Raw genomic sequence first — 23,141 nt, 5'->3', positions numbered from 1 at the left:
CACTTTTCGGGTTTTCATCTAGCTTTTGTGTTTGTTGTTTAATTGTTTTATAAACTTCAGCACCAGAAATCGAGCTGTGAGCTGCACAGTGGGGCAAAGATGTGGATATTTTAAATCAATAAAGGTGGGACTTGACCATTAAATTAAGGTTAATGATCTCTGCTTTCCGAACCACTGTGCAGCCCCGACTCAAAGTTCAATTCAATTTCAAATGAATTACGAACGGGCCCAAAGTCATGGCTCCTCGATCCAGCGTGTCAGAGTTTCAATGTCAGTGCGACGGGGCAAGGATGGGATGGGTTCAGCATCAGATGGAGAGCATGGCATAACCTTTTCTTCTCGGATCGAGTGCTGGCTGGCAATGGCGGAAGTTGGATCAATCGATGTATCAAGTGCGAGAATCGTAATCATTTCTGTTTGTCTATCAACATGTGCGCTGATTTATCTTGGAATCTCTACCAATCGTCTCCGGGGCTCTTGTGGATGAGCTGTGATGCGAAGCGATGTGATGTGAGGTGATGTGATGTGTTGTGGGTAGGCCCGCAGAAACTGCCAATCAAAGACCTCAAACAGGTTGACCCCCACGCATGAGGATGTAGACTCGGTGGAGTTCTTACAAGTGGCTTCGAGTTGATCCACACGTTAAATTTGGCAAGCGGATTAGCTGCTCGGCGGACAAAGATAGCTACATGGCTCTTCCCTTCCCTTTTCCCATGTGAAATTCAATGGAGACAATGGACCATATCCTCACCTATTCATTGACCTGTGATTTGGCAAGCGGCGCGCCGATGACTCTGCGCCAGAGCACGCACTCATCGAACGTTCTCCAATGGCTTGAGACTGAGATGAGATTGAGCTGGATGGAGCCCCTTCGAACTTGCTAGCGTTGTGCAACCAGCGATCCGCAACAAAAGGCAAATTTTTTCGGTAGCTGCCACACAATCATTTTTGCTGCCTTGGCCGGCTGCAACGGCTTCAACGGCTTCAACGGCTGCAGTGGGAACTATTTTTATGACCGCTTGGGCCGTAAATAAATCAGTGGACCGATGCTCCCATCGCCCACAAAATGCAAGGTTTAGACGCTTTTGTTTGCTCAGAGGCTCCACTCTCTTCTGTCCGACTGTGGGACACATCAATCATCGCAGAAGCCGGCTGCCACTGATTGAGCGCCAAAATGCACATCTCCCGGCGATGTCTGTGTCTACCACCAAGATCTATTCTGTTTCAAGTTTAATTGCTTCGCATACGTTTTAATTATGCCGCGCACAGAATGCTCCATTCCATGAATGAGAGGTACTTGCAACAACTAATTTGGCAATTTTGCAAACCCGGCTCAAGCTCGATCTGGGGTTTGGGCCAAGGCGCAGGCGCAGGCGCGAGTGTAATTACTTTATGGAGTGCTCTGTGAATGCGTCTTTTATGACAGCCATCGTGGTGTAGACAGAGTGCAGAGCTGAGCCGAGATCGAGATCGAGTCCATCGCTCAAATGCCAAAGTTGAGTTGAGCGTTCCTCAGGTTCCTCAGGCAGATCTCGAGATTTCCCAAGATCTGACCTTCGCCTGATTGAGATGAGCGCCAGGCGATACAGTTTGATGGAATGTCATCGACAAATTCTTTAGGAAGTTGTCCATCAAATGTATAGAATGCTATTGAATTTTATCCATTTATGATTGGATTTATTAAAAAATATATTGGTTTGATCTAATGGTTTGATCGTCCATCCTTCGTCCTTCCCTTTGAAGTTCGGCATCAACTGCATCCAGTTATCGAGTATATCTTATCGATTTAATTGATGATTTTCATTGAGGAAGTGGGATATTTCCTCTGCCTCTCCCGCACCACGCCCCCCGCCCTACACCCAGTGGCCGCTCCTCTACCCACGAGTTCAGCTGAAAATGTCAAATCTGTTCGTTTCAGCCGTGAGTCAATCAACTTTTACTCTGATTCTGGCAGAAGGCAACGACCTTCGCATCGGGCCAAGAATGCAGTCGGTCGTCAAAGTGCGAAAATCTTGAAACAAACCGCAGTCCCATCTGCTGTGCGCCCCGAACACCTCCTAGAGATCATCGTGATGGGGATTTTTGATCATTTTTTGAAGTGCGGCGCAATTTACATCAAAAGATGCCTTAATTGATTCTCTGGCCGTGGTTCCGCGGCTCCGACTGGGGGGCATTGCATCAGAAATTATCGTAGTTTAATTTAAATTATACGTTTACGTTCCACTCGTCAGCATTCTAGGTTACAAAACAAACACAGATAGAGATCTGGTCCGCGATACAGATACAGATACAGATACAGATACACATTGTTGTAAGTATTTCAAGGTCCTCCCCGTCCGCAGCACTGGAGAAACCATCAGGAAATTACCGATAGTCATTGTCTTTTTGGGTTTTGGTTTTGGTTTTGGCTTTGGCGCATCATCACCTGGCTGGGTGCCATTAGCATTAGCCCTCTCTAGAGATCGACACACCACAGCTGTCTCCGCCTGCGCTCCGTCCCCGTTCCCGTCCCCAAGTCGGGGGACGTTCAATGTAAATTAGCCGATGCAGGAAATTAAATGATTTTTTAATGTGCTGGAAAAATGATTACAAACATGAACAGAAACCCCCAGAAGAGACTGAAAACTGAAAACCCAAAACAGCAACAGAAACAGAAACAGAAAACAGATCTCAAGTTGTTCATGGAGTGCTATTGAATATGAATCTCAGTTATGGCTCAGTGGAATGCGGCACAAACGAAGTTTTATTTAATTGTTTTGTTTTCCAAATTCAAGAGTCAGGCGCATACTCGTATATTTAACGAAATTAACCATTATAATGTTACCTTAGGATGTTATAGTTTTTCTTTTTTGCAAACATAATTCCAAATGATATTCGCTATTACAAAACTTTTGTGGAGTTTATTCTCCAATTTAGTTTTATTATTCGGTCTGGTGGCAAGGTCGCGGCATTACTTGCAGAAACACTTGCCGGAATTCGCATGGAGGAAGCTGGGGCATGGCGTCCATGGGGCATCTCCTCCTGGCACTGCAATTCACTCCACTCCCTCCATTCATTACCAGCTCATTTATGGGGTGGGGCGGCGCCTGGCCTTTGGGGCTTACTGATCGTAAAAATTGTGAAAGTCAGCCCGTGCCAAATAATCAAATAATCAGCGGCAACCACAACAATAGTGCCCCTAACCGTTGTAGCAAAATGTTTGCCAAAAAGTCAATAATCATTTGCCACGCACTCGATCTCGATCGCGAAATGGGCAAGAAATGAGCCAGAGAGACAAAGGCAATTGGCCAAGGAAATACGAGCAAGTATTTGCTGATCGTGATGGATGCTACGCCCACTCGTTGAGGGAGTCCATTGAGGGAGCATGTGGCAGCAAACATATTGAATTACGAGTACTTTTCGAGTATTTATCGAGCATTTCTTTGTGTTATGCAAGGGAGCTTTCAAGCGATAAGTAGCTATTACAAAACAGATTTTGATCACATTTCATTATAGATCGTATGTCATCTTTAATATATTGAAATAGTTAAGATCGGGAATGTTTCGTCCACTACTCCACTTCTTTTCTTTCAAATAATCCTCATAGAGCACAGCTTTGGAGAATATGGAAAAACTAAACCACTCGCATAATGCGCTTATCATCAAATCTCTGGGAACTGCAATTGCCCTCGCCCTCCCCAACGATCATCCGCCTGGAATCCATGTCGACACATCTGTGAGATCTATCGCATAATCCGGCTCATTAAATCGTACAGAAACTGAAACAAAATCCCACCGAGACTCCCACGCACTAAAGGGAAACAATTTGTTGGGGTATTACTATTACCCAAAACATGGAGAACATTTCGGATTACGATTACGAGTTTACAGCCCCAGCCGGGCCGCCTTTCCAGCCTGAAGAGTCTTTTGTCTTTGGCAAAGTTTCGCTGCCGCTGCCGCTGCTGTCTCGGCGGCGACTGAAGATGCGTGGAGCGAGTGGAGTCGCAGAGTAGCCGTGGCAGAGCTCCGCTCACTTTGCTGTCGGCGTCGCTGCCAGCTGTATGACTAATTCCATTACAAATAACTGTTTTTGCTATTACATGAGCGACAACAGCAGCGACGGCAGCAGCGGCAGCAAATGCCTATGGTCTGTAGTGGAAGGAGCGCACATTACATTACATTACTTCTCCCGCTACCCGTCTCATTTTCCGAGTGCCTGGGAAGCTCATCTTCGCTGTAGCCGAAGCCAAACCCCCGCCTTCGTGTTCGTTAAAATGTTTGGCGCTTCAATTTCAAAGTAGTTTACTATAACAAACCCCCTCCCCGCTCTTTATCGCCTTCCAACCACTGGCCTGATCTTCCTCTCTCTCACAGCTTCGGCTTAGCCAAAGCCTAGCAATGTAAGGTGAGGCATTCCCGTTTTTCGGGTCTCTCTGTGTAACCGAATGGGATTTCTGGGACAACGAGAATTGGGTTTCGGTAAATGTTGGGTTGGGGAGAGAGCACTTGGAATTACTATTGTAATTTGCCTCACCTGCCAAAAAAATACTCGTTTCCAATGCGCTTACCGTCTTCTAACTCTCGTGAGCCCGGAGAGCAATATGCTCTTCGGCTGCTGCTCTACCTCTGTGCCTTTGCTTCCTCTACTGAAGTGTTTTTGCTTTGCATTTATTTTGTAATGAGCTTTTTGTTGTTTTTGATGTGGCTGTTCGAAAACCGAAATTGAAATACACCGAAAAAAACACATTTTGGCGCGCGATTTTTCGCAGTCGACGCTGACTGAGATACCACGTCGTTAGAGAGATCTGCCACAGCCTCTGCCACAGCCAGAGTCGCGGTGCAGCGCATTTCAAATATAAATACTGGCCTACGAAATTGTTTCAGTATCACAATCCGTTCAACCATCTTCGCCAGAAGAACCCCAGAAGCAGAGTTCCACAGAGGAAACAAACAGATTTCGTGTGTGCCAAAACCCCCAAACAAGTGACAACACAAAATGAAGGTATATATCGTGTAGGATATCCCCATCATCATCGTATTGGGAGATGGGATCCTGTGTGTTATACATACTACTATAAGAACTGTCGAATAACGGATCAAGTGTCAAGTGGTGTGCAGTGTTCCAAAGAATTATCCTGGTCAGGGGATCACGGCAGGATTATAAGGATTAAATAATGTGATAATGAAAATTAGAAGTTTTGAGGATGTTTCTATCGGATATATCCTTATTTATCAGACTTAACATATGTGCATAAAGAGGACATCTGAATAATACGGAATACTATAAATCATATTACGTACATAATGGGTTATTCTAAGGATTTATCATAGAATCCTTTCGACAGTTTTGCTAAAGTCAATTTTCTTCATTCGGTGATTGAAACTGCAAACAAAATCTCCTAATTTGGTTATTTATACCAATACAATATTTTTGGGATCTAAACTAAATTTCCTCATACTTAAAAAATCGATCAAAAATGTGCAAAAAAAGTTGTACACAAATTTCTGCTAATTTTTCTTCAACCAAATTTGGTGAATCCAATTTTTTAGCAATCGATCGATCAATCAATTAAACAACTTATCAAGCTAATGAAGCAGCGCTTGTATTGGCCATCCCGCACCTATAACTTGGCCTAAACATCAGCGGAATATGATAAAACGATAAATATGGGTGGCAGATCAAGAGTCAAGTTCAGCTGGGCGATTAATCAAGCGCCTCAGTCCGCGGTGCCCGCCAGAGATCCGCATAATAAATTTCATAAGCTGCCATCATCATCCATTTGTTGTAGGGGGCTACTGTTTTTGTTTATTTGTTGTTGTTTGTTATCTCGGATGTTGCACAAGATCAGATGAAACCAGAACATCCATGAGCAGGGCTCTCCTGTTACCTGGGAAGCAATTAAGGCAGCCGATCCCAGTACCTGGGCCCCTAATGGCAGTGGAAGTAACACCATCTGCTACTACATTTTGCAATGCATAAATTAAACAAAACTTCGAGTGGCGGAAGAAGAACGAACCACTGCCCAAGTACGGAGTCTACTCGCACAGAGATGACCAGGCAGCGATAAAAGACGGCCAGAAGCGGTACTAAGCGTACTGAGCGTAAGCGTACTAAGGCCAATGAAGCATGAAAGTCATTGACGGCCCTCTTCTACTTAGACAATCTTTTGCCAACCATTCGGAAACGTGTGGCGCAATCCCAGTCGGCCTATGCAGATGAGGTTCTCCCACAGGTTGCACCACGAGGTAGCCCTTCACTTGATCAGCGACACAATTACACCAAATTTGCATACGTCCCAGTTAAAAGCTATAAAAAGCAGACGTACAATGCCCCAGAATCGGCGACAGACCATCGAGACGAGATGTGTGGAAACAATTGCTTTAGGGCCACACAGAGCAGGCCTAATTACGATTATGATTATGATTATGGGAGTTTAATGGGGTAGGTAAACAGATGAACAGAAAGCACAAACAAAAAGGGGAATTTAGTTAGTGTGATCAGAATTGCGGCACTTCTAGGTCTCAACTTCCTGCAAGTCCTTTTGATTTCCTTGCGACTCAGAGCGATATGCAAGCTGATGGATCTTGAAGCCATACAGTCTGGGAAGTGAGGGGATACATATATGTATGAATAAGGAAAGGGTACATCGAGTATAGGACCCACCTGGGCACAAACTTGGCCTTTGCTCGCTTGGGTCGCAGCTCCGGATTGACCATGAAGAGCATGTGGGGGAAGCCAGTGCCGAAGAAGGCGCCGTCCAGGTTGGCGTGCCGAGCGGACCTCGGAAGGTAGACATCGCTACACTTGGGGCAGTACAGACGCACCATTTCGTCGCCGGGATTGTCGCTCAGGCCGATGGGCAGCACATGCTGACGCTGGCAGAAGACGCGGGGGCATGTGCCAAAGACGCCCTTCTGGAACTTCTCGAGCATCAAGTCGATGCCGCGATTGGTGAGGATGAAGCGGGCGTGGATCAGGCCGTACAGCTTCTCGGCGCTGGCCTCCACATCAGCATCGGTCACATTATCGGAGCCGGAGCCATTGTTTAGGTCGAGGATCACCTCGAGGGCGCAGCGATAGTTGTTTACGTCCGTGTCCAGGAAGTTGAGGTTGAACTTGTCGTGGATGTAGTCCTCGTCCACCATTGCGAAGAACTCGTTTCCGCGCTGCCTGCAGAACCAATGGATCCAGGCGGTCTCGTCCGAGTCTGTCATAGCTGGAGCAAAATATCCTAAAGGATCCTTAAACTATAATTTGATTTAGATTTGTATTTGCTGGGTGGAGTGTTTCCGACTGGGCTACTTGGGGCGGATTACTTGGTGCTATAAAATGCTAATGTTTTCTGTTTTTATTCTTAATAGTGCTTTACATCGATTGCGCTGCTCGTTTGCCTGGCCGCCTGGACTCATGCGGAACCTCCAGTGCCCCAGAACCAGTATCTGCCCCCCAACCAGTCGCCGCAGGCGCCCTCCAACAACTACCTGCCACCCACGCAGGGCTTTCAGAGCCCTTCCAGCAACTACCTGCCGCCGCAACGCACTGGTGGAAATGGAGGCGGCATCGCGGCGCCCAGCAACAGCTACGGCGCTCCCATTGCCCAGCCCCAGAGCCAGTATGGAGCACCGGCGCTGACCGGAGCGATCTTCAAGGGCCAGAACGGTAACGGAGCCGGCGGCTACGGCGGCGGCAACGGTAATGGCAATGGATACGGACAGCGCGACGAGGAGCAGTACGGCCCGGCCAAGTACGAGTTCAAGTACGACGTGCAGGACTACGAGTCCGGCAACGACTTCGGCCACATGGAGTCCCGCGATGGCGACCTTGCCGTGGGCCGCTACTACGTCCTCCTGCCCGATGGTCGCAAGCAGATCGTTGAGTACGAGGCTGACCAGAACGGTTATCGCCCCACCATCCGCTACGAGCAGGTGGGCAACGGCAACGGCAATGGCAATGGCAACGGAAACGGAAATGGCAACGGCCGCAATGGTGGCGGCTACGACAGCAATGCGCAGCAGGGCAAGTTCAACGGCTACTAGAGGGAGGCAGGAGAAGAGTAGAGATGCCTTCTGTGTGTTACCGAGTTAAGTCGACCCCTAGCTATACGATCTACTTCGTGGGATCGCTGGCATAATCCCTGGCCGAGTATTAAGTCCGATGCCAGGGGCAGCGGTTCCTCAACAGTTTGACAGTGACTGTCTTACTCCATCTATCTCTATCCCGCTCGTCTCTATGTCTATCCCCCCTCTAGTGGAGCGCCCGCCATTTTTGCCATAGCCAGGCGCGCTCCGTTCCCCCCTACCAGCTGTTCTGTTATCTCCACCACTGTCTCTATGCCACGTGCTCCATTTTGTATTTTTTGCCGTTTGTTTTGTTTAAGCGCCTCAATTGTGTTAGTCCACGCACACACCGTCACACACCGCACACACTCTCGATCACATCTATGACCATTAACGCATTCACACATTCATATAAATAAGCATTGTATTTAATTTTTAGCTGAGGAAATCCCAAAACGAGATGAGAAAATGGAAAACATGCAAAGGAAACGAACATATGAGATTTCTTGTGTATATTTAATAATTAAACGAATAAAGATGCATTTTTGTATAAAACAAAGTCAGAAAAAGAACAAAAACTACATCGTTTTTTATCCTGGAAAGCTGTAAAATTTCAGTAGAATAGAGTCTATTTGAGGACCCTTTCCAGTTGTCCCTGGCTGTTGTACCGATAGACCGGATCCTGCAGCTGACCCACGGTGGAGTACCTCAGCTGCGCCGTAAAGTCATCATCATCATCGACCTTCTGCAGTGCGCGGAATGAAACCCTCTGTATTTTGTTATCCTTCGAAACGATATAATAGCGACCCTCTCTTACGTTGGACTGCCGCTGGTTGGCCGAATCAGAAGTAGACGACTCCTCATCATCGGGATAGATGATTTTGAAAGCAGGATTAGGATCAAGATTAGGGGCACCGTATTGATTGGATGGACGGAGGGAGTTCCTGTCCGGAGAGTTTCCCAGATTGGAATTGGGCAAGCCCTCCTCCTCGGGCACATCTAGTAGAGAGGGAGAAGGAGGCAAATAGTTCGATTGAGGCGTGTCTATTCGTCCAGCATGTTCCACGCGTTCCTTGGTGATCTTCACACCTGAACCCTGATTGGTACGGATGGGAGCGAAGTACTCGTTGGGTAGCTTGAAGGGAACCCGTGGCTGCCATCCAGCCGGGGCATATGGAGCTCCCCGACTAGTAGGCAGCTCTCCTCGAACACTGGCCATCAAAGCAATCAATGGAATTATCTAAAAGGAATTTGTTTTTCACATATTTTGGTGTTAATCCAGTAATCCCTTACCTTTGCCAGCATTTTGATGGACGTTACAATCGAAACTGCAATCAAATGTTTGGGACTTACGCATTTTTATATTAAAATATCTAAACCACTCGCATCGTTGATATGCCAGGCACGCGCCCTTTTCGGCTGACACACATTGGACGAGGCGATGGCATCTGTTGCATCTCAGGCCACATAGTCACGTATCCAATCGACAAGCAGAAAACGCAACAGAATCGCGTGAATATGACCTTTAGACAACGGATGAGCACATTTTTGGCACAGGCGCGACCGTTATCAGACAATATCATAAAAAATAGGTTTTCTCGTTACTAATAGTTACCTCCAAATTACCATTCGTAGAGTGACGTGTTCATCAAGTTCAAAGTCATTATCTATTTACAAAGGCTTCTTAACCTGTGTTCTTTCTCCAAATGCTGGCTGTCCTTTCAAATTTGAAAAAAAAAATACGTTACTTACAGTTTACCATACGCTGGCACTATAAATCTACACGATCTATTTACTAGGGCTGCAAAACTAAAGGACCTAGAGGATTTAAATTGTGTGTCATTCCAGGCTCTAATTAACACCTAATCAAATGCATGAATAGACCAACAAAATGCAATCTAAAACAAGGCTTTTACTTATTACGTTTTAAAGCAGGTTGGAGAACAGTATCTTTATATAATATTCACGAAATAGGGTCATCGCCTGGTTGACAAGAAAGGAGTCTGCAAATACCAGCAACATTGACGTCACAGCCTGCGACTATTGAACAGTTTTGTTAAAACCGTGTTTTTGTCAAAACAAAAAACATGCAAGTACTTAAAAGTATTTAATCCTGATTAAAATTGTTTCAGCAATCGTATAAAATTATGACGGCATGGTTAAATGTTCTATATAGCTAGTAATATTCGACGGAAGATCAAAATTGAACAAAGTGGTTACCAAACCTCGACGGAGAACGATTAACCTATTATAAGCCAAGGGGGAATCTCAATTTTCCACAGAAAATTATACAAATTTTATCATTTTAACACGGTTCAGGTTCAAGTTTTTTTTAAGTTCAGAGGAATCTACGGATCTACAAGAAGAATTTACAATCGTTAATATATTCCGCCATTTACCTCAATTGTTAAATAGAGGGGGCTTAAGTGGGATAAGTTCATACGAGATGTTATTGTTGTTGAGGATCCAAAATTGCGCCAAAATAATGGGCATGGCTAATATGGCTATTTAGTTAATATGGAGGCCATGGAAGTAGATGAAAACGCTCCCCAGCTGTAAGTGTCCAATAAACATTCATGGGATTCATTGGGAAAATCCTCTTCCATTGATAGATACGTCCGCACGCCGGAGGATGTAAAGGCAATTGTGAAACATGCCAAGTTGGACGAGAGGCAGCTCACCCAAGTTACTCAGGCACTGTATTACCCCTCGGCAAATATTGTCGCCGACAATCTGCGTCTGCTAGAGCTTGATTCCCACATGCTGCATCACATCCGCGAGGGTCAGACGCTCCACTTCAAGGGTGGCCTTAATGAAAAGATCGTGCTCTGCACTGACGAGCGGACGTACGATGTTAAGGGCGCTGAGATCTCCAACAGCTTGTTGCTCGTGCCGGATTTAAAGTTTGGCGCTGCCACCAGCACATCCCCACTTAAGAGCCCGCGCACAGGCAATGCAAACGCTTCTCTGGAGCGAAGTCTCAACGACAGCACAGAAGATGACCTGGAAGTGCCTCGTACTCTGGAGCAGCGTTCGGTCCTGGCCGTGTTCCATGAATACTTTGAGTGCCGCGAGATCAAGCCCCGCTTCCGCAAACTGGGCGAGCTGCTTCAACTAACTCGGTATTCGGGGCCGGAGAACGAGTATTGCATTGAGCGGAAGGTCCTCTTCAGCTATCAACAATTGCTGGACACGGTCCAGTGCAGTAGGGCACAATTTGAGGAGGGTCTACGGAACTTTCGCGCCTTGGAGTTCGATGGTCATATACGCGTATTGGAATACGAGTACGAGTATCGAATAATCAGTCTGATGCTCGGTTTGATCAGCGAAAACTCCTGGGCCCTGGACGAAGTGGAAAGGGGGGAAACAATCAGCGCTTTGAAGGGCATTGCACCAGAGCCTGTAGTGACTGGACTCTTCGACATCTATACCATTCCCAGCGAGCGCTGTCCAGGCCAGTTCTCCTACCAGGAATCCCTGGTCGCTCGGATTGTCGCCCAGAACATTCTGCAGCCGGGGCTGCGTTTCCGCAATGAGGAATTTATGCGTTCGTGGCAGGAGGCAATGCCCGAGGGCATGTCCTGTGAGATGCAATATCTACGTGGTCTGGGAATCTGCGATTCGGAGGGGGCACAGCCTTGTATACGCTCGCTGGCCGAAGAGCGGCTTCCCACAAATCTCAACGATCGCATGAGGGATCTGTTCAAGACGAAACGAAAATGGACCCTGGAGGAGATGGAACCGTATATTGAGTAAGCATGAGTGGGTTTATCGTTATTTTCACTTGGTCTGAAAACTACGTTTATTCTAGGTGTTTCACAACTCCAACTCTGTCTGTTTCCACTTTGCTGGCCAAGAACGCGCGCTCTCTGACCGAAGCTGGCGTTAGGTACTACGTGTCGAAGCACTGATCAACTTATCCGGAACTTTATTCGTATAATCCTTTGTGAATCTTTTAAGTAAACTAATGTTGATTTAGGCATTTTTTTTCCGTTTGTTTCGTTGCTTTTTGGCTAGCTTCTGGTCCTCGATGGCCGCCTTCATAGTATCCACGGCACTTGTGGTATGACTCGTGGTTACATCAGCGTTCTCGCTGTTGGGATACTTGAAGCTGAAGCCTCTGGGGAAAAGGGGCTGAGCTAGGAGAGAATGGAGCTGTGCCCGCACTGTTTCCACGTGGACGCGATTGCGTCGTCGTTCTATCACAAAGGGATCCTCATCTTGGTCGCTGCCACTACACCAAATTGTTATATTAGAGCAGACTTTAATGTGGTTTCATGTAGACTTACGACTCATCGTTGTAGCCATCAATGATCATGTCCATTTCCTCGGCGTGCTTCTTCATCCAGCCACGCTCGCTCTGAACCCGCTTGAGTTTCAGCTCCTCCTTGTCGAGGTCACGAGCTAGGTTTACACGCTCTCTCACACCGGCCAAAAAACGCTCCGAGATGGGGAATAGTGGCAGATCCTCGGCTGCAAAAATAAATTGTGTGTGAATAAGTTGTTTCGCGATATCTAAGTATCACTCACTTCTCTCTAGCGTTTTGTAGAGCTTCACGTAGCTTCTGACCTCTCCAGGTTCCATGAACATGACAGTTATTCCATGCTTATTGGCTCGAGCAGTACGGCCCGAGCGATGAACATAGTTCTCACTGGTGCGTGGCACCTGATAGTGAATCACATGCTCCACATTCGGAATGTCCAGGCCACGGGCAGCTACATCTGTGGCGATTAGCAGACCTGTGGGACAGTCGCGGAAGCGTTCAAGGTTCTTCAGGCGCTGCTTCTGAATCATGTTGGCATGGAGGGGAAGAGGACTGCAATCCAGCAGGCCAAAGAGCGTGGCCAGACGCCTCACACAGTCTATGGAGTTGCAGAAGACGATGGTGCGGCCGGGATGGCGCTGGATGAAGTAATACAGATAGAAGTCCTTCTGATCGATGGGACACAGCAGACGGCTTTCGGTCAACGTTTGAGCGGTTTCTGTCAGAGATCATTTAAGGTTTATTTTGGATGCCATTTGGGGTTCCAATGAGATCTACTCACGTTGAGTGCTGGTTATATCTACAATTTTGGGCTGAGATATGCCCAGCTCCTCAATGAGGCTTTCGATTTTCTGATCCACCGTTTGCTTCACAAACTTGGGACGCTTTCCCACATTGCGCTCTACGAGAAGAAAATTACATATATTTTGACATCGATGAAAGGTTTCTCTATCTTACTCTGCATATGATCTGGCAGATCATGGACCAAAGTTAGTGTGGCGGAGAAAACAAAGTTTTGGCGTTGTTGCTTCTTTTGCTCGTCTGCGTTGAGCACCTTGAGAAGGCTCCTAAGCTCTTCGAAATGACCCTTCTCGACCATACGATCCGTTTCATCAATAACCAGGAAGCTCAAATCATCCAGTTTGTTGAGGTGCTGGTTGCCCTGCGCAAATAGTTCCCAGAGACGGCCGGGGGTGGCCACAACGATCTCCGGACACTGCCGGAGCACACGTTCCTGCTTGGCTACGGACAGGCCCCCGAAGATAGCAGCTACTTTGATTCCAGTGTATTTAGCTGCAGACACCAGGTGATTCTTTACCTGGACGGCCAACTCCCGAGTTGGTGTTAGCACCAGACCGTACAGGGGAGTTTGCTTGCGCTGTTCCCGCTCTTCGGCGTCGCTGTCCTCATCGCTGGCACCAGACACGTGGTCCAGCTCGTCAGGCGGCGGCGTCAGTTCATGCTCATCGTCGGCTGGCGGAGCTATTGGCGCGCCCTTCACTTTGGGGGCCTTGCGAATGCCAGAACTAGCATTTCTCTGCTTCAGCTCCATAATTCCAGCCAGCATCGGAATGCCAAAGGCCAGGGTCTTTCCACTGCCCGTTTCTGCAGCTCCCAGGATATCCTTTTTGCCGTGGATGGCAGCTGGCAGAGTCATGGACTGAATTTGCGTGGGTGACTTAAAGCCCTGTTCAGCCAGTGCTCGTAGAATGTTAGAAGGCACTCCCAAGCCATTCCAAGCGGACAGTTCATCCTCGTATTCCGTCGAAGCGGGCACAAGCTGAGGTACTTCTTCATCACTCGAGGGCTCCGCTGCCTCCTCATTTTCATCGTCCGATTGTGGAGGTCTCAACAGTACATATTGACCTGAAGGATTGTCCTCATTGTCGTCCGACTCCGAACCATCTTCTTCTTCAATATTTTCCTTTTTCAGCTTTCGCGATTCCTTTCGCTTTTGTCGTTTCTCCTTCAGTTTTTCTAGTTTCTGTGCATGACGTTCGGCTTGACGCGCCTTTCTGGTGGACTTGGCCGTAAACACCACCTCGTCCTCGCTTTCTGATTCACTGGAGCTCTCACTGGCTTCCTCCTCCTCCTCAGTCTTGGATACCTTCTTCTTTTTACTCTTCACCTTCTCTTTTTTATCACTCCTTTTAGAGGCTCTCTTCTTTGAAGACTTTACCAGCTCTGCATCGTAATCCTCCAGAACTTCCAGTCCAATCAGGCCCTCGTAGCCGCCAAACTCATCGGAAATCACGTGGCCCTTTATTTTCACCTTTTGCCAGTTCTCTGCCTTATCATTTTTGATCTCCTTGTTACCTTTCTTTCCTTTCTTTGTTAGCTTCGCGGTTTTAGCCGTTGACACCATTTTTATGAATTAAAATAAAAATTATTCAAATCAAAATTTAGCCGCTGACCGCGTGTTTATATGTTGTCTCGACAGGGCTGTTATGCAGCATACAGCTGTTTGATTGTTGATTCGACAGGGCTGTTATGCAGCATGGAACAGCTGTTCAGTGTTGTGCAATATATACAGAGTTGCCTATGGCGATGGCAGAAAATTCCGTTAAATTAAACGGAATGTACACACAATTTTCTTGTATTTACAAAAATAAATATTTTAAAGTTTGGTTTTTATTCAATCGTGGGTTTACTATTCAAATGTCGACCAATTCGTTTAACAAGAGGCTTAACCGAATTCTAAACGGCTTACTGCTCGCCAGTCACGCCCAACTTCTTCTTCAGGGATTCGGGCATTTCTGGTGGAGGTGGACGTGGCATGCGGAGAGTAACCTTGACGGCATCGTAGATGAACCACTGTGCAGCAGTCAGAGTGCCGATCATCACAATCCTAGGCACCAATCCGCCCCAGAGTCCTGTAGAAAAGTAGAGTTTAAGGCAAGGGCTTACACTAAACCAGAATCACTACTCACCAGCCCAGCCCAGCTGTTTGGCCACATCCAGGGCGGAGGCGCCCTTAGCCTGGTTCAGTTTGGAGACCACTGTGTCGGCGGGATGCGAGACAATGGCGCAGAAGACACCGGCAATGTAGCCAGCGGCGAAGGTGACTATCAGTTGCTCGCCCTTGGTGCAGTCGGCACGTGGCTTGGGAACCACATACTTGTACAGCAGCTCGAGGGTGCGCTCGAAGCAGGCGAACTTCATCATGGTGTATGGAATCTGTCGCATCCAGAGTGGGACCAGACCCTTGTAGAAGGCGCCAATGCCCTCCTGGGCAGTCATCTTGGGCAGAGCCTCGCGCAGCGTCTTGGCGAATCCGGGAGTGGTCTGAATCTTGACCTTGGCCGCCTCCATGGGCGCCAGGGCAATATCGGCGAAGAACTCGGCGGAGGCCGAAGAGGCCAAGTAGAGGCCGGTTCTATACAGGAAGGCGTTCTCCTCGCCAATGGCATCGCCGTAAATGACTTTGAAGACCTCGTACAGACCGAACTTGCACAGGCCCTGCATGGAGTAGCCGATGAAGGTGGGTGCCCATCCCTTGCCCAGACCCCTCACACCCTCCTCGGCCAAACTGACCCGGAAACCGTTGAACACACTCTTGTACTTGGCCGGATCCACCTGCAGGCGGCACTTGACCAAATCCAGCGGCACTACCATGGTATGTGTGGAGCCGCAAGAGATGATGCCACCCAAGCCGCACAGCAGGAAGTATTTGTTCGAGCCGAACTCGCAGGAATCTAAACGGAGCCAGAGATTAGAATGGTTTCCCTGGATCATCATCCATCCACTTACCACCCACAGGAGCTGCGGCGGCGGCGGCAAAGTTGTGGTTGGGGCTATGTTTGCGGGGCGAGACATCGTCAAGGGCCGAGACTGACGGGGATGCCACTTTAGAGAGCGCAAGGTCGGAGGCAGGAGTGGCAGCCTGGCAGTTGACGCTGGTGAACGGCGACCTGAACGATGAGCTCTGCGCGGACTCGAAGATTGATTTGAACATATTGCCAAGAGAAGGTGCTAAAAGAGATGGGAACGCGGAGGGAGGAATTAGGATGCTTTAAGGTTAAGGTCATGATGTAACCGAACGGATTCCATATACATAGAACAGAAAGCATACAATGTGATCTTTGTTCCATAATCACTTATGAACTAAACGGAAGATATACTTCCATTTTCGAAAAATCCCAATAGTTTAACCGTTTCGTTTTGACAACATTCATTTCGGACTCATGGTTTCAATTCCTTTTTTACATAACTATTGTTTTCTTTCTCTTGCAAACACTTCATCACAGCATTAAGAATTGCGTAATAGTTTGTTCCCAGTGAGAATCGGTAGCGTAGCACTTTGCTTATAGTTCGAAAAACTTTGGAAAACCAGAGGCACTAGGGGAATCGAAAAAACACTCACTTCAAAGTGCTGGGGATCGGAAGTGAAGTGCAGAAAGGCCTGAAGTGTAGATGAAGTAAAGTTGTGTTGCTGGGCTGAAATTAGAGGACCCAAAACAACGTTCGTCGCGCGCCAGACCAGAAAATCAAATGCAGCAGTTGCAATAAAAAATCTATAGCTTGCAGCCTCCCGCCCAGGGTTGTCAAATGCGATCACAACGAATCGGTTTAAGACGGTTACGAAACGGTTACGGAGAGGTTTATTAACTGACATGAAAATGTTGTGGTCAAGAAGAAGGAAGGCATTAAGGTAGGGTATCTCCCAAACATGGTTAGCCTTCAGGTAACCTGACAACCCCTGAGTAGACATTGTTATTTATAAAACGACAGAACAGATTTTGGCCAGCGTCTATCTTTGCATATAGACTGTATATGTGTAAAAATACATTCATTAACGCTCGCGGCCAGCTGATCGGAGGACGAGAAATTGGCAATACAATCGATTGAACGATTCGCTCTGGATCAAGGTTAAGATCTTTTGTTTTATGCAAAATTTAAACATTTTATTTGAAACGTACAATGCTAGATAATTTTGTATGTATTGTATAAGTATTTAGTACTAAAATCGGTAGTTAGTAACTTTATGGACATAGGATTTATTACAAAAAAATGGTATACGTGTACGGCATCGTGTCGTACAATTGCTTTACGGGCAGTAAGTACAATTCTGCGATTGATTGGTGCTTATCGAATAAATGCTAAAAATATTGGAAGTAGCTGCATAATGTAGTAATACTTTTTGCAATAAATTACATATGTTAAAATACTATAAATCGAATACATTAAAATGGCAGAAACAACGTCATCACTAAATTGTTGGTGTTAAACTCTCACTTTTCAGAGGTTGTAACAGATATACATGCACATTCGTGGACATTCGTGGTGTGGATTACACTGTAGTCGACATGGTATCCGGGGCCCAACTTCCGGGGGTGGGCGGCAGTTGAACTGCCCGTGGGGGTCACTTAATTTAGTTGGCAAACAAGCGGACATCTTACTCTACTAAAACTTAACAGTTCTATGTGGACTACGACTCGGCGGTCTCCATGTGCCGATGCACCGTTACGGGGGCCAGTATGTAGTGGGGTCGCGTCTCGTCACCTTCGACGGCGCACAGGGGCAGCGTTGTCTGGCCATAGACGCCGCCGCCCGGTGGTCCTCGACAGGGCGAGGGCGTGGCCTGCATCTGCTGATGCTTGTATCGCTCCGTCTTCGAGGTGGGCTGATTGCTCAAGTAGGGATGAGTGTTGGGCTGTGTCGAAGACTGCTGGCGATTGGTTGGACTGGATATAGAGGTGGATATGGACATGGTGTCCGACTTGCTGTGCCGCTTATCGTTCAGGAGCAGCGGCTCGGCCAAGGTGAAACACTGCTGGTCGGAGCTGTCCTCGTGCGGAGTCATGGTGCTGTAGCCATGATCGGACTCCCCGTTGGGCGGTCGTCGGTAGCTGCTACCGCTGGAGACGTGATAGGGCGAAATGTCCGCCGCATGCATTAGCTGCCGCTGGGCGGCCGTGTGATCGTAGCCCCCTCCGAGCGGAGGCTCGTCGTGGGCCTTGCAGTCGTCAAAGTTGAATCTCGACAGCGGCAATCCGTAGTTCTCCTCCTGAACGGAATCTACATAGAACTGTTCCTGGGCCTGGGAGTCCAAGTTGTGCCTGTAGCAGTAAATGGCAAACGCAATGACTATGGCAAGGACGACTACGGCACCTCCGAGGGGTCCAAAGGCGGAGTATGCATGCTGCTCTCTCTGGGGATTATGGGCAGCTAACAGCTCCAGTTCGTCGAGCTCGCCATAGGGCGTCAATGAAGCCAGCACACCGTTGAAGCAGCTGGCCTGGGAGGCACAGAAGGAGTTACTGAAACTATTTCCGTCCACATCCTGCTGGCACCACTCGCAGCCCATCACGCCCAGGCACTCCCTTTGGCTGGAGTACGATTCGCAGCCTCCCGCTACCACACAACTTGGCAGTCCGCTCAGCAACTGGGTGGTCGGGGGCAGGGCTATAAAGTGCTCGCTGGGAGGCGAACAGTATGGGAAGTGTTGCGTGTAGTTGGCGTAGTACTCGAAGGACGAGGATGTGTTTCCGTCCCCCACCATGGGACACTCGCAGGGGCATTCGCAGTCCGTCTGATCCATCCGCTTGCAGTTGAGGCACTCCCGGTCGATGGTGCTGCACGGACAGAAGGCTCCTCCGTCGCAGCTGGAGTTCAGCACGGCGGCAAAGAGATTGCTGCCCCGGATTAGGGCAATGGCGTACTTGGTCCGCTCGCCGTGCACCACGTTGCCCAGGATGCTGGCCAACGAGGTGTTGAAGGCGTAGTAACGCTGCAGAGTACGGTTCTGGTAGCTGGCGCAACCCAGTTTCCGCACTAGCTGGCCGTGGTTGAGCATGTCGTTGGCCAAGTATGACTCCTTGTGTGTGAGATGCTCGTGCGGTCGCCTCTGATTCCTCGTGGGCGTGGCCGGCTGCAGCATGCTGGGATGGGCCAGCAGGTAGCCCTCGTGTTCGAATATCAGGCATTTCATGTGCGGCAATTGGCACAGCGGCGTGCTCTCCAGGATCAGGCGATAGTAGAAGGCATAGGGTACATCTAGGGCGACCACACCCACCGGCCTGTCCTGCTGGGCCGAGTGGAGGGCATGCGCCTTGCCCTCGAAGATGGTGTGCGCCAGGGTGACGATGTATCCGGCTCCTCCCGCATCCAGATACGGGGCTGTGCTCACAATTTTTCCCGGCTGGGCCATGGCCTGACGGAACCATGGCCTCCGAGTGGGATCGTAGCTGCTGCTGAGCAGGCAACCCGGATACAGCTGGAGCACTCCACTTACACTGGCCATGTATCGTCGAATGATGTGATCGCGCAGCGATCCTCGTGTATCCTGATGCCGACGACGCAACTGCTGCAGGGCCTGGTAGAGCATACTCACCTCATGCCGGATGCTGGGTCGCAGACCGGGATTGGCCAGCACGTCGGTCGGCTCCTTTAGATACGCCATAATGTTTTCCACATGTCGGAGCTGTGTGCTCGGGCGGTTGTTGTGCAGGAATCCAAATGGCGATTCAAAGGCAGCTGCGCTAAGGAACAGCGTGGGTGCATCTGCAAGAGATTCAAGTATGTAATCCATGCGGGATGGCTCTTTTATGGGATGTGCCCGATGTACTCACCCATTGTGGCCATTTGTCTGAAGTAGCGACAGATCTTAGGCACTGCAGTCCCGCCCTGGGCGAGGTCCAGCCGATGATATAGCAAGTCCATGCTCTCTCCGTAGTAGCCGGGCTCGTAGTTGGACACTGTATCCTTCAGGTTGTATCGTTGCGCAGAATCATTCCGCATGACATCGCTGCCACTACTCACCAAGCACACCACGTAGATGCCCAGCACGGATTGCCAGTGGTAGGTGCGCTGCAGCCGCTGCTTGCCGAGATAAACTTCCGTTGTGGCATTGCCACTCTCCTCGTGCAGGAGGCGCTCCCGAATGTGACCGGAGAAGTCCGTGGCGTTCTCTAGGTAAGCAATATTCACGGGATACGAGGTCTCTCGCTGGATGAGCGGTCGGGGAAAGGCCGGGTGGGCCAGAGTGTTGCCCGAGGAGCGATCGAGGAGGAAGGCATAGCCACTGCCCTGCCTGGCACTGGGAGCAGCACTGGGGTAGTTGAGCAGATCCTCTAGCAGATCCGCCAGGTACAAGTTGACTCCTACAACACCATATGGAGGCACTGCATGCGTTATAGAGACCAGAACATCTGCGAAGGAGAGGAATATTATAGAGGATTGTGGAAAAGAGTGCACAGAGCTCTCACCTCCGCTCTCTGCATCCACAATGGGAGGATGGACCTCCAACGTGTCCGTCAAATAACGTTCCACGAAAAGCTGACCAAAGATCCGGGAACTGGTTTGCGGAAGCAACGTTTCCGCATGCATTTTGCTGAGCACAAAGAAGCGCCCAGCCAACTGTGAGGGCTGTTGTCCAATGGGCCACCATTTTGTCACATTAATTTCGTATTTTGTATAGTTCTGGGTAGCCACATCGCTGAGGAATTGCTTTTCGTACATAATCCGCTTTTCATCCAGGACCACGGCGCAGGTATTGATGATCACTGGGGCTTTGAGGTGTCCCTGGCCTTCAGCAACCACTCGAAGAACAGCCATGGCATCCGATAAGTTGGTCAGGAGGCCACGCGTCAAATACACAAACTCTACTGGTTGCTCCGCTGTGTTAAGCATTCCCGATTTCTGGAGGCGTCGGAGCAGATGAAATGCATACTCGAATCCCAATGTATGGTTGGTTAGAGCGTGGGCACGGCTCAAGCTGTTCACATAGCTAAGTATCTCTTCCTTGTGGGCACGGGTGGCACCATACACTCCGTGCACAGCTTCCGACGGGAAGGCATCCAGAGCCATAATGTTCGCCTCGCTGGCAACCGTCACCAGCGAGACTTTATCCGTGTCCTCTAGCAGCTGCAGCATCTCGTGAACTGCAAGAAACTCAAACTGTGATCTCTGAAGCTGAGAAAGAGGTCTAAATGAAATATTTACCAAAGTTTTTAGTGAGATCAAACAGCTCGGCGTTCAGAGCCGATCCCACATCGATGAGGAACAGCACAAACTTTTGCTTAATGGCCGAAACATAGAGCTGTCGGAAGTGGAGGCTAGCTGGGGCTCCATCGGAATTGGACAGGAAATATATGTGCTTGAAGTGGTTGCCGCTGGTATTTGAGGCTTCTGCATCGCTCAGGCTGAGTCTCCGCTTGAGTTGGAAGAGCTGATCGGATATGTAACCATTGACAGCCAATGATCGGGCATTGTTTTCATTCAGGAATGCGCCGCGCGCATCATCCGACTTGAGATAGTTGAGGATTTGTATCTGCTGCTTGTTATAATGGAGAGACTGGGACGTGGCAGTCTCCAGATCATTCTCATAATCAGGCGTACAATTCTCGATTTGGGTGTTTAAATAGAGCTGATTCTGGGTTTCTTGATCTGGTTTCTTGGCATGAAAGTCTTCCATTTCCGAATCCATGTCAAACTCACTCTCCAGTTCCTCGTCCTCGTCATCGTAGCTGTACTGCAGAACTTTGCTGAGATTATAGCGAAACAGATCGCGCAGCTCCAGAACTAAGTGGGTGGCTTTCAGAAGCTTCTTGCTGAGACGCTTGCTAAACAGCTTTAAATCCCGCTGCAGTTGGGGATTGGCCTGCGCGCTGTCGTTTGTGAACGACTGACGAGCTGGCGCCGCTCCGTTTGCACTGGTAAAGTGTATAGCGTCAAAGATTTCCTAGGAATGGCCGGGATTAGACGGAAGTACATCGGGAAAATCGGCTGGGACACTTACTTGTATTTTGGCCACTCGCATCTCCACATTGCGTATGCTGCGTAGCTTGCTCTCCATGTTGTGTCGCAGCTGCATCACGTTTTGCTGATTATAGTTGGCAAAGAAAACGCTCGACGACGTCTGCTGGAGGGGCATAAAGCCAGCTGCTCCTTCGACCCCCAAGTCTGTAGGCACTTTGTTGGCATTGCTTGTTTTGTTGGATATGATTAGAGGAACGTGTTGACTGATACTTGGAGACGCCAGCGCTGCCAGGACAAGCAACGCGATGTGCAAGCTGCTGCTGAGCCACATGTTGTATCAATCTTTTGGACAAAACTGGCACACTGGCCACTGGCACATAAACGGATTACCGCATCACTGAAAACAGGAACCAATTCAAGTTCACTTAAACATTGGCCAGTAAAGAAGTCAATATTACCTGAATCCCTTTTGTCTTCCACGCTGTCTTGTTTATGGAATTTCTGTTAAGATATGTGTATGCTTCGTCAGCGTGCGGCTCGGCAAATGAGTGCTCATTGGTTGGGGCAGCTTTCTTTCAACATTTAATCACACTTTTCATTCTATTTTAACTTAAAATAGTAGTAGTTTATTTAGTTTTTTTAATTTTTTTAATTTTAATTTTAATTTTTTTTCATTGTAAATACTGCGGCCAGTGTGACTGCCCTTAGGAATATGCCAAAATATACCAAAATATGCCAAAATATACCAAAATATACCGTAAATATACTGACGAATTCAAGTTATATTTTACATATTCCTCGTTTTTGATCTTCCGTCTAATATTACTAGATATATAGAACAATTGGCCATGCCCACTCAATTTTGTCCGATTGATGAATCAATTCTATACATGATTGGCCTATTCGAAATACTTGCATTTATTGGATTTTTATATAAAATTGAAAATTAAATTAATAGATGACAAAAATACCATTTAGCACTAAAAAACACCACATGGGAGCGCGGCGAAAACCCTCAGAACAGCACCGAAACATACCGCCTCATTTTCAAAATATACCGAGTGGTGCGCGCCAAATCTAACTATTTTGAATGTGAGCGACAAGGATTTAAATGTTGTCAACCTGGCCATGACCGATGAT

At 48.2% G+C, this 23,141-nt stretch overlaps 7 protein-coding genes across 7 annotated transcripts; 2 read left to right on the top strand and 5 right to left on the bottom strand.

Moving 5' to 3' along the window:
• The first annotated feature begins 4,550 nt into the window (after nt 1-4,550).
• Cpr56F (Cuticular protein 56F) lies at nt 4,551-8,385 on the top strand. The gene is made up of 2 exons (XM_001361095.5): nt 4,551-4,981; nt 7,342-8,385. Exons 1-2 carry the CDS (start codon nt 4,976-4,978, stop codon nt 8,014-8,016), a joined length of 681 nt encoding a protein of 226 aa, XP_001361132.5. The 5' UTR covers nt 4,551-4,975; the 3' UTR covers nt 8,017-8,385.
• On the bottom strand, nt 6,392-7,284 carry CkIIbeta2 (Casein kinase II beta2 subunit). Its single transcript, XM_001361096.4, has 2 exons — nt 6,644-7,284; nt 6,392-6,579 (listed from the first exon to the last, which is right to left on the bottom strand). The coding sequence occupies exons 1-2, from the start codon at nt 7,192-7,194 to the stop codon at nt 6,495-6,497; spliced, it is 636 nt and encodes a 211-aa protein (XP_001361133.2). The 5' UTR covers nt 7,195-7,284; the 3' UTR covers nt 6,392-6,494.
• Nucleotides 8,386-8,526: 141 nt separating the features above from the next.
• Nucleotides 8,527-9,273, bottom strand: LOC6898554 (uncharacterized). The gene has a single exon (XM_033378348.1). The coding sequence runs from the start codon at nt 9,254-9,256 to the stop codon at nt 8,666-8,668; it is 591 nt and encodes a 196-aa protein (XP_033234239.1). The 5' UTR covers nt 9,257-9,273; the 3' UTR covers nt 8,527-8,665.
• A 1,169-nt stretch (nt 9,274-10,442) lies between these two features.
• LOC4804597 (sister chromatid cohesion protein DCC1) lies at nt 10,443-12,019 on the top strand. The gene is made up of 3 exons (XM_001361094.5): nt 10,443-10,592; nt 10,650-11,789; nt 11,849-12,019. The coding sequence occupies exons 1-3, from the start codon at nt 10,555-10,557 to the stop codon at nt 11,946-11,948; spliced, it is 1,278 nt and encodes a 425-aa protein (XP_001361131.3). The 5' UTR covers nt 10,443-10,554; the 3' UTR covers nt 11,949-12,019.
• Nucleotides 11,949-14,783, bottom strand: LOC6898553 (ATP-dependent RNA helicase DDX24). Its single transcript, XM_002138540.3, has 5 exons — nt 13,260-14,783; nt 13,084-13,203; nt 12,568-13,020; nt 12,327-12,510; nt 11,949-12,271 (listed from the first exon to the last, which is right to left on the bottom strand). Exons 1-5 carry the CDS (start codon nt 14,665-14,667, stop codon nt 12,013-12,015), a joined length of 2,424 nt encoding a protein of 807 aa, XP_002138576.2. The 5' UTR covers nt 14,668-14,783; the 3' UTR covers nt 11,949-12,012.
• Nucleotides 14,784-14,915: 132 nt separating this feature from the next.
• Nucleotides 14,916-16,824, bottom strand: Mpcp1 (Mitochondrial phosphate carrier protein 1). Its single transcript, XM_001361093.4, has 4 exons — nt 16,666-16,824; nt 16,053-16,274; nt 15,233-15,997; nt 14,916-15,175 (listed from the first exon to the last, which is right to left on the bottom strand). Exons 2-4 carry the CDS (start codon nt 16,255-16,257, stop codon nt 15,009-15,011), a joined length of 1,137 nt encoding a protein of 378 aa, XP_001361130.1. The 5' UTR covers nt 16,258-16,274; nt 16,666-16,824; the 3' UTR covers nt 14,916-15,008.
• Nucleotides 16,825-17,275: 451 nt separating this feature from the next.
• LOC4804594 (VWFA and cache domain-containing protein CG16868) lies at nt 17,276-22,729 on the bottom strand. The gene is made up of 6 exons (XM_001361092.4): nt 22,460-22,729; nt 22,042-22,398; nt 21,246-21,984; nt 20,510-21,184; nt 19,874-20,452; nt 17,276-19,805 (listed from the first exon to the last, which is right to left on the bottom strand). The coding sequence occupies exons 2-6, from the start codon at nt 22,330-22,332 to the stop codon at nt 17,731-17,733; spliced, it is 4,359 nt and encodes a 1,452-aa protein (XP_001361129.2). The 5' UTR covers nt 22,333-22,398; nt 22,460-22,729; the 3' UTR covers nt 17,276-17,730.
• Nucleotides 22,730-23,141: the final 412 nt, after the last annotated feature.

Source organism: Drosophila pseudoobscura, chromosome 3 (genome assembly GCF_009870125.1).
Source record: "Drosophila pseudoobscura strain MV-25-SWS-2005 chromosome 3, UCI_Dpse_MV25, whole genome shotgun sequence".
NCBI lineage: Eukaryota > Metazoa > Arthropoda > Insecta > Diptera > Drosophilidae > Drosophila > Drosophila pseudoobscura.
This window is presented reverse-complemented; position numbering and strand designations above follow the sequence as displayed.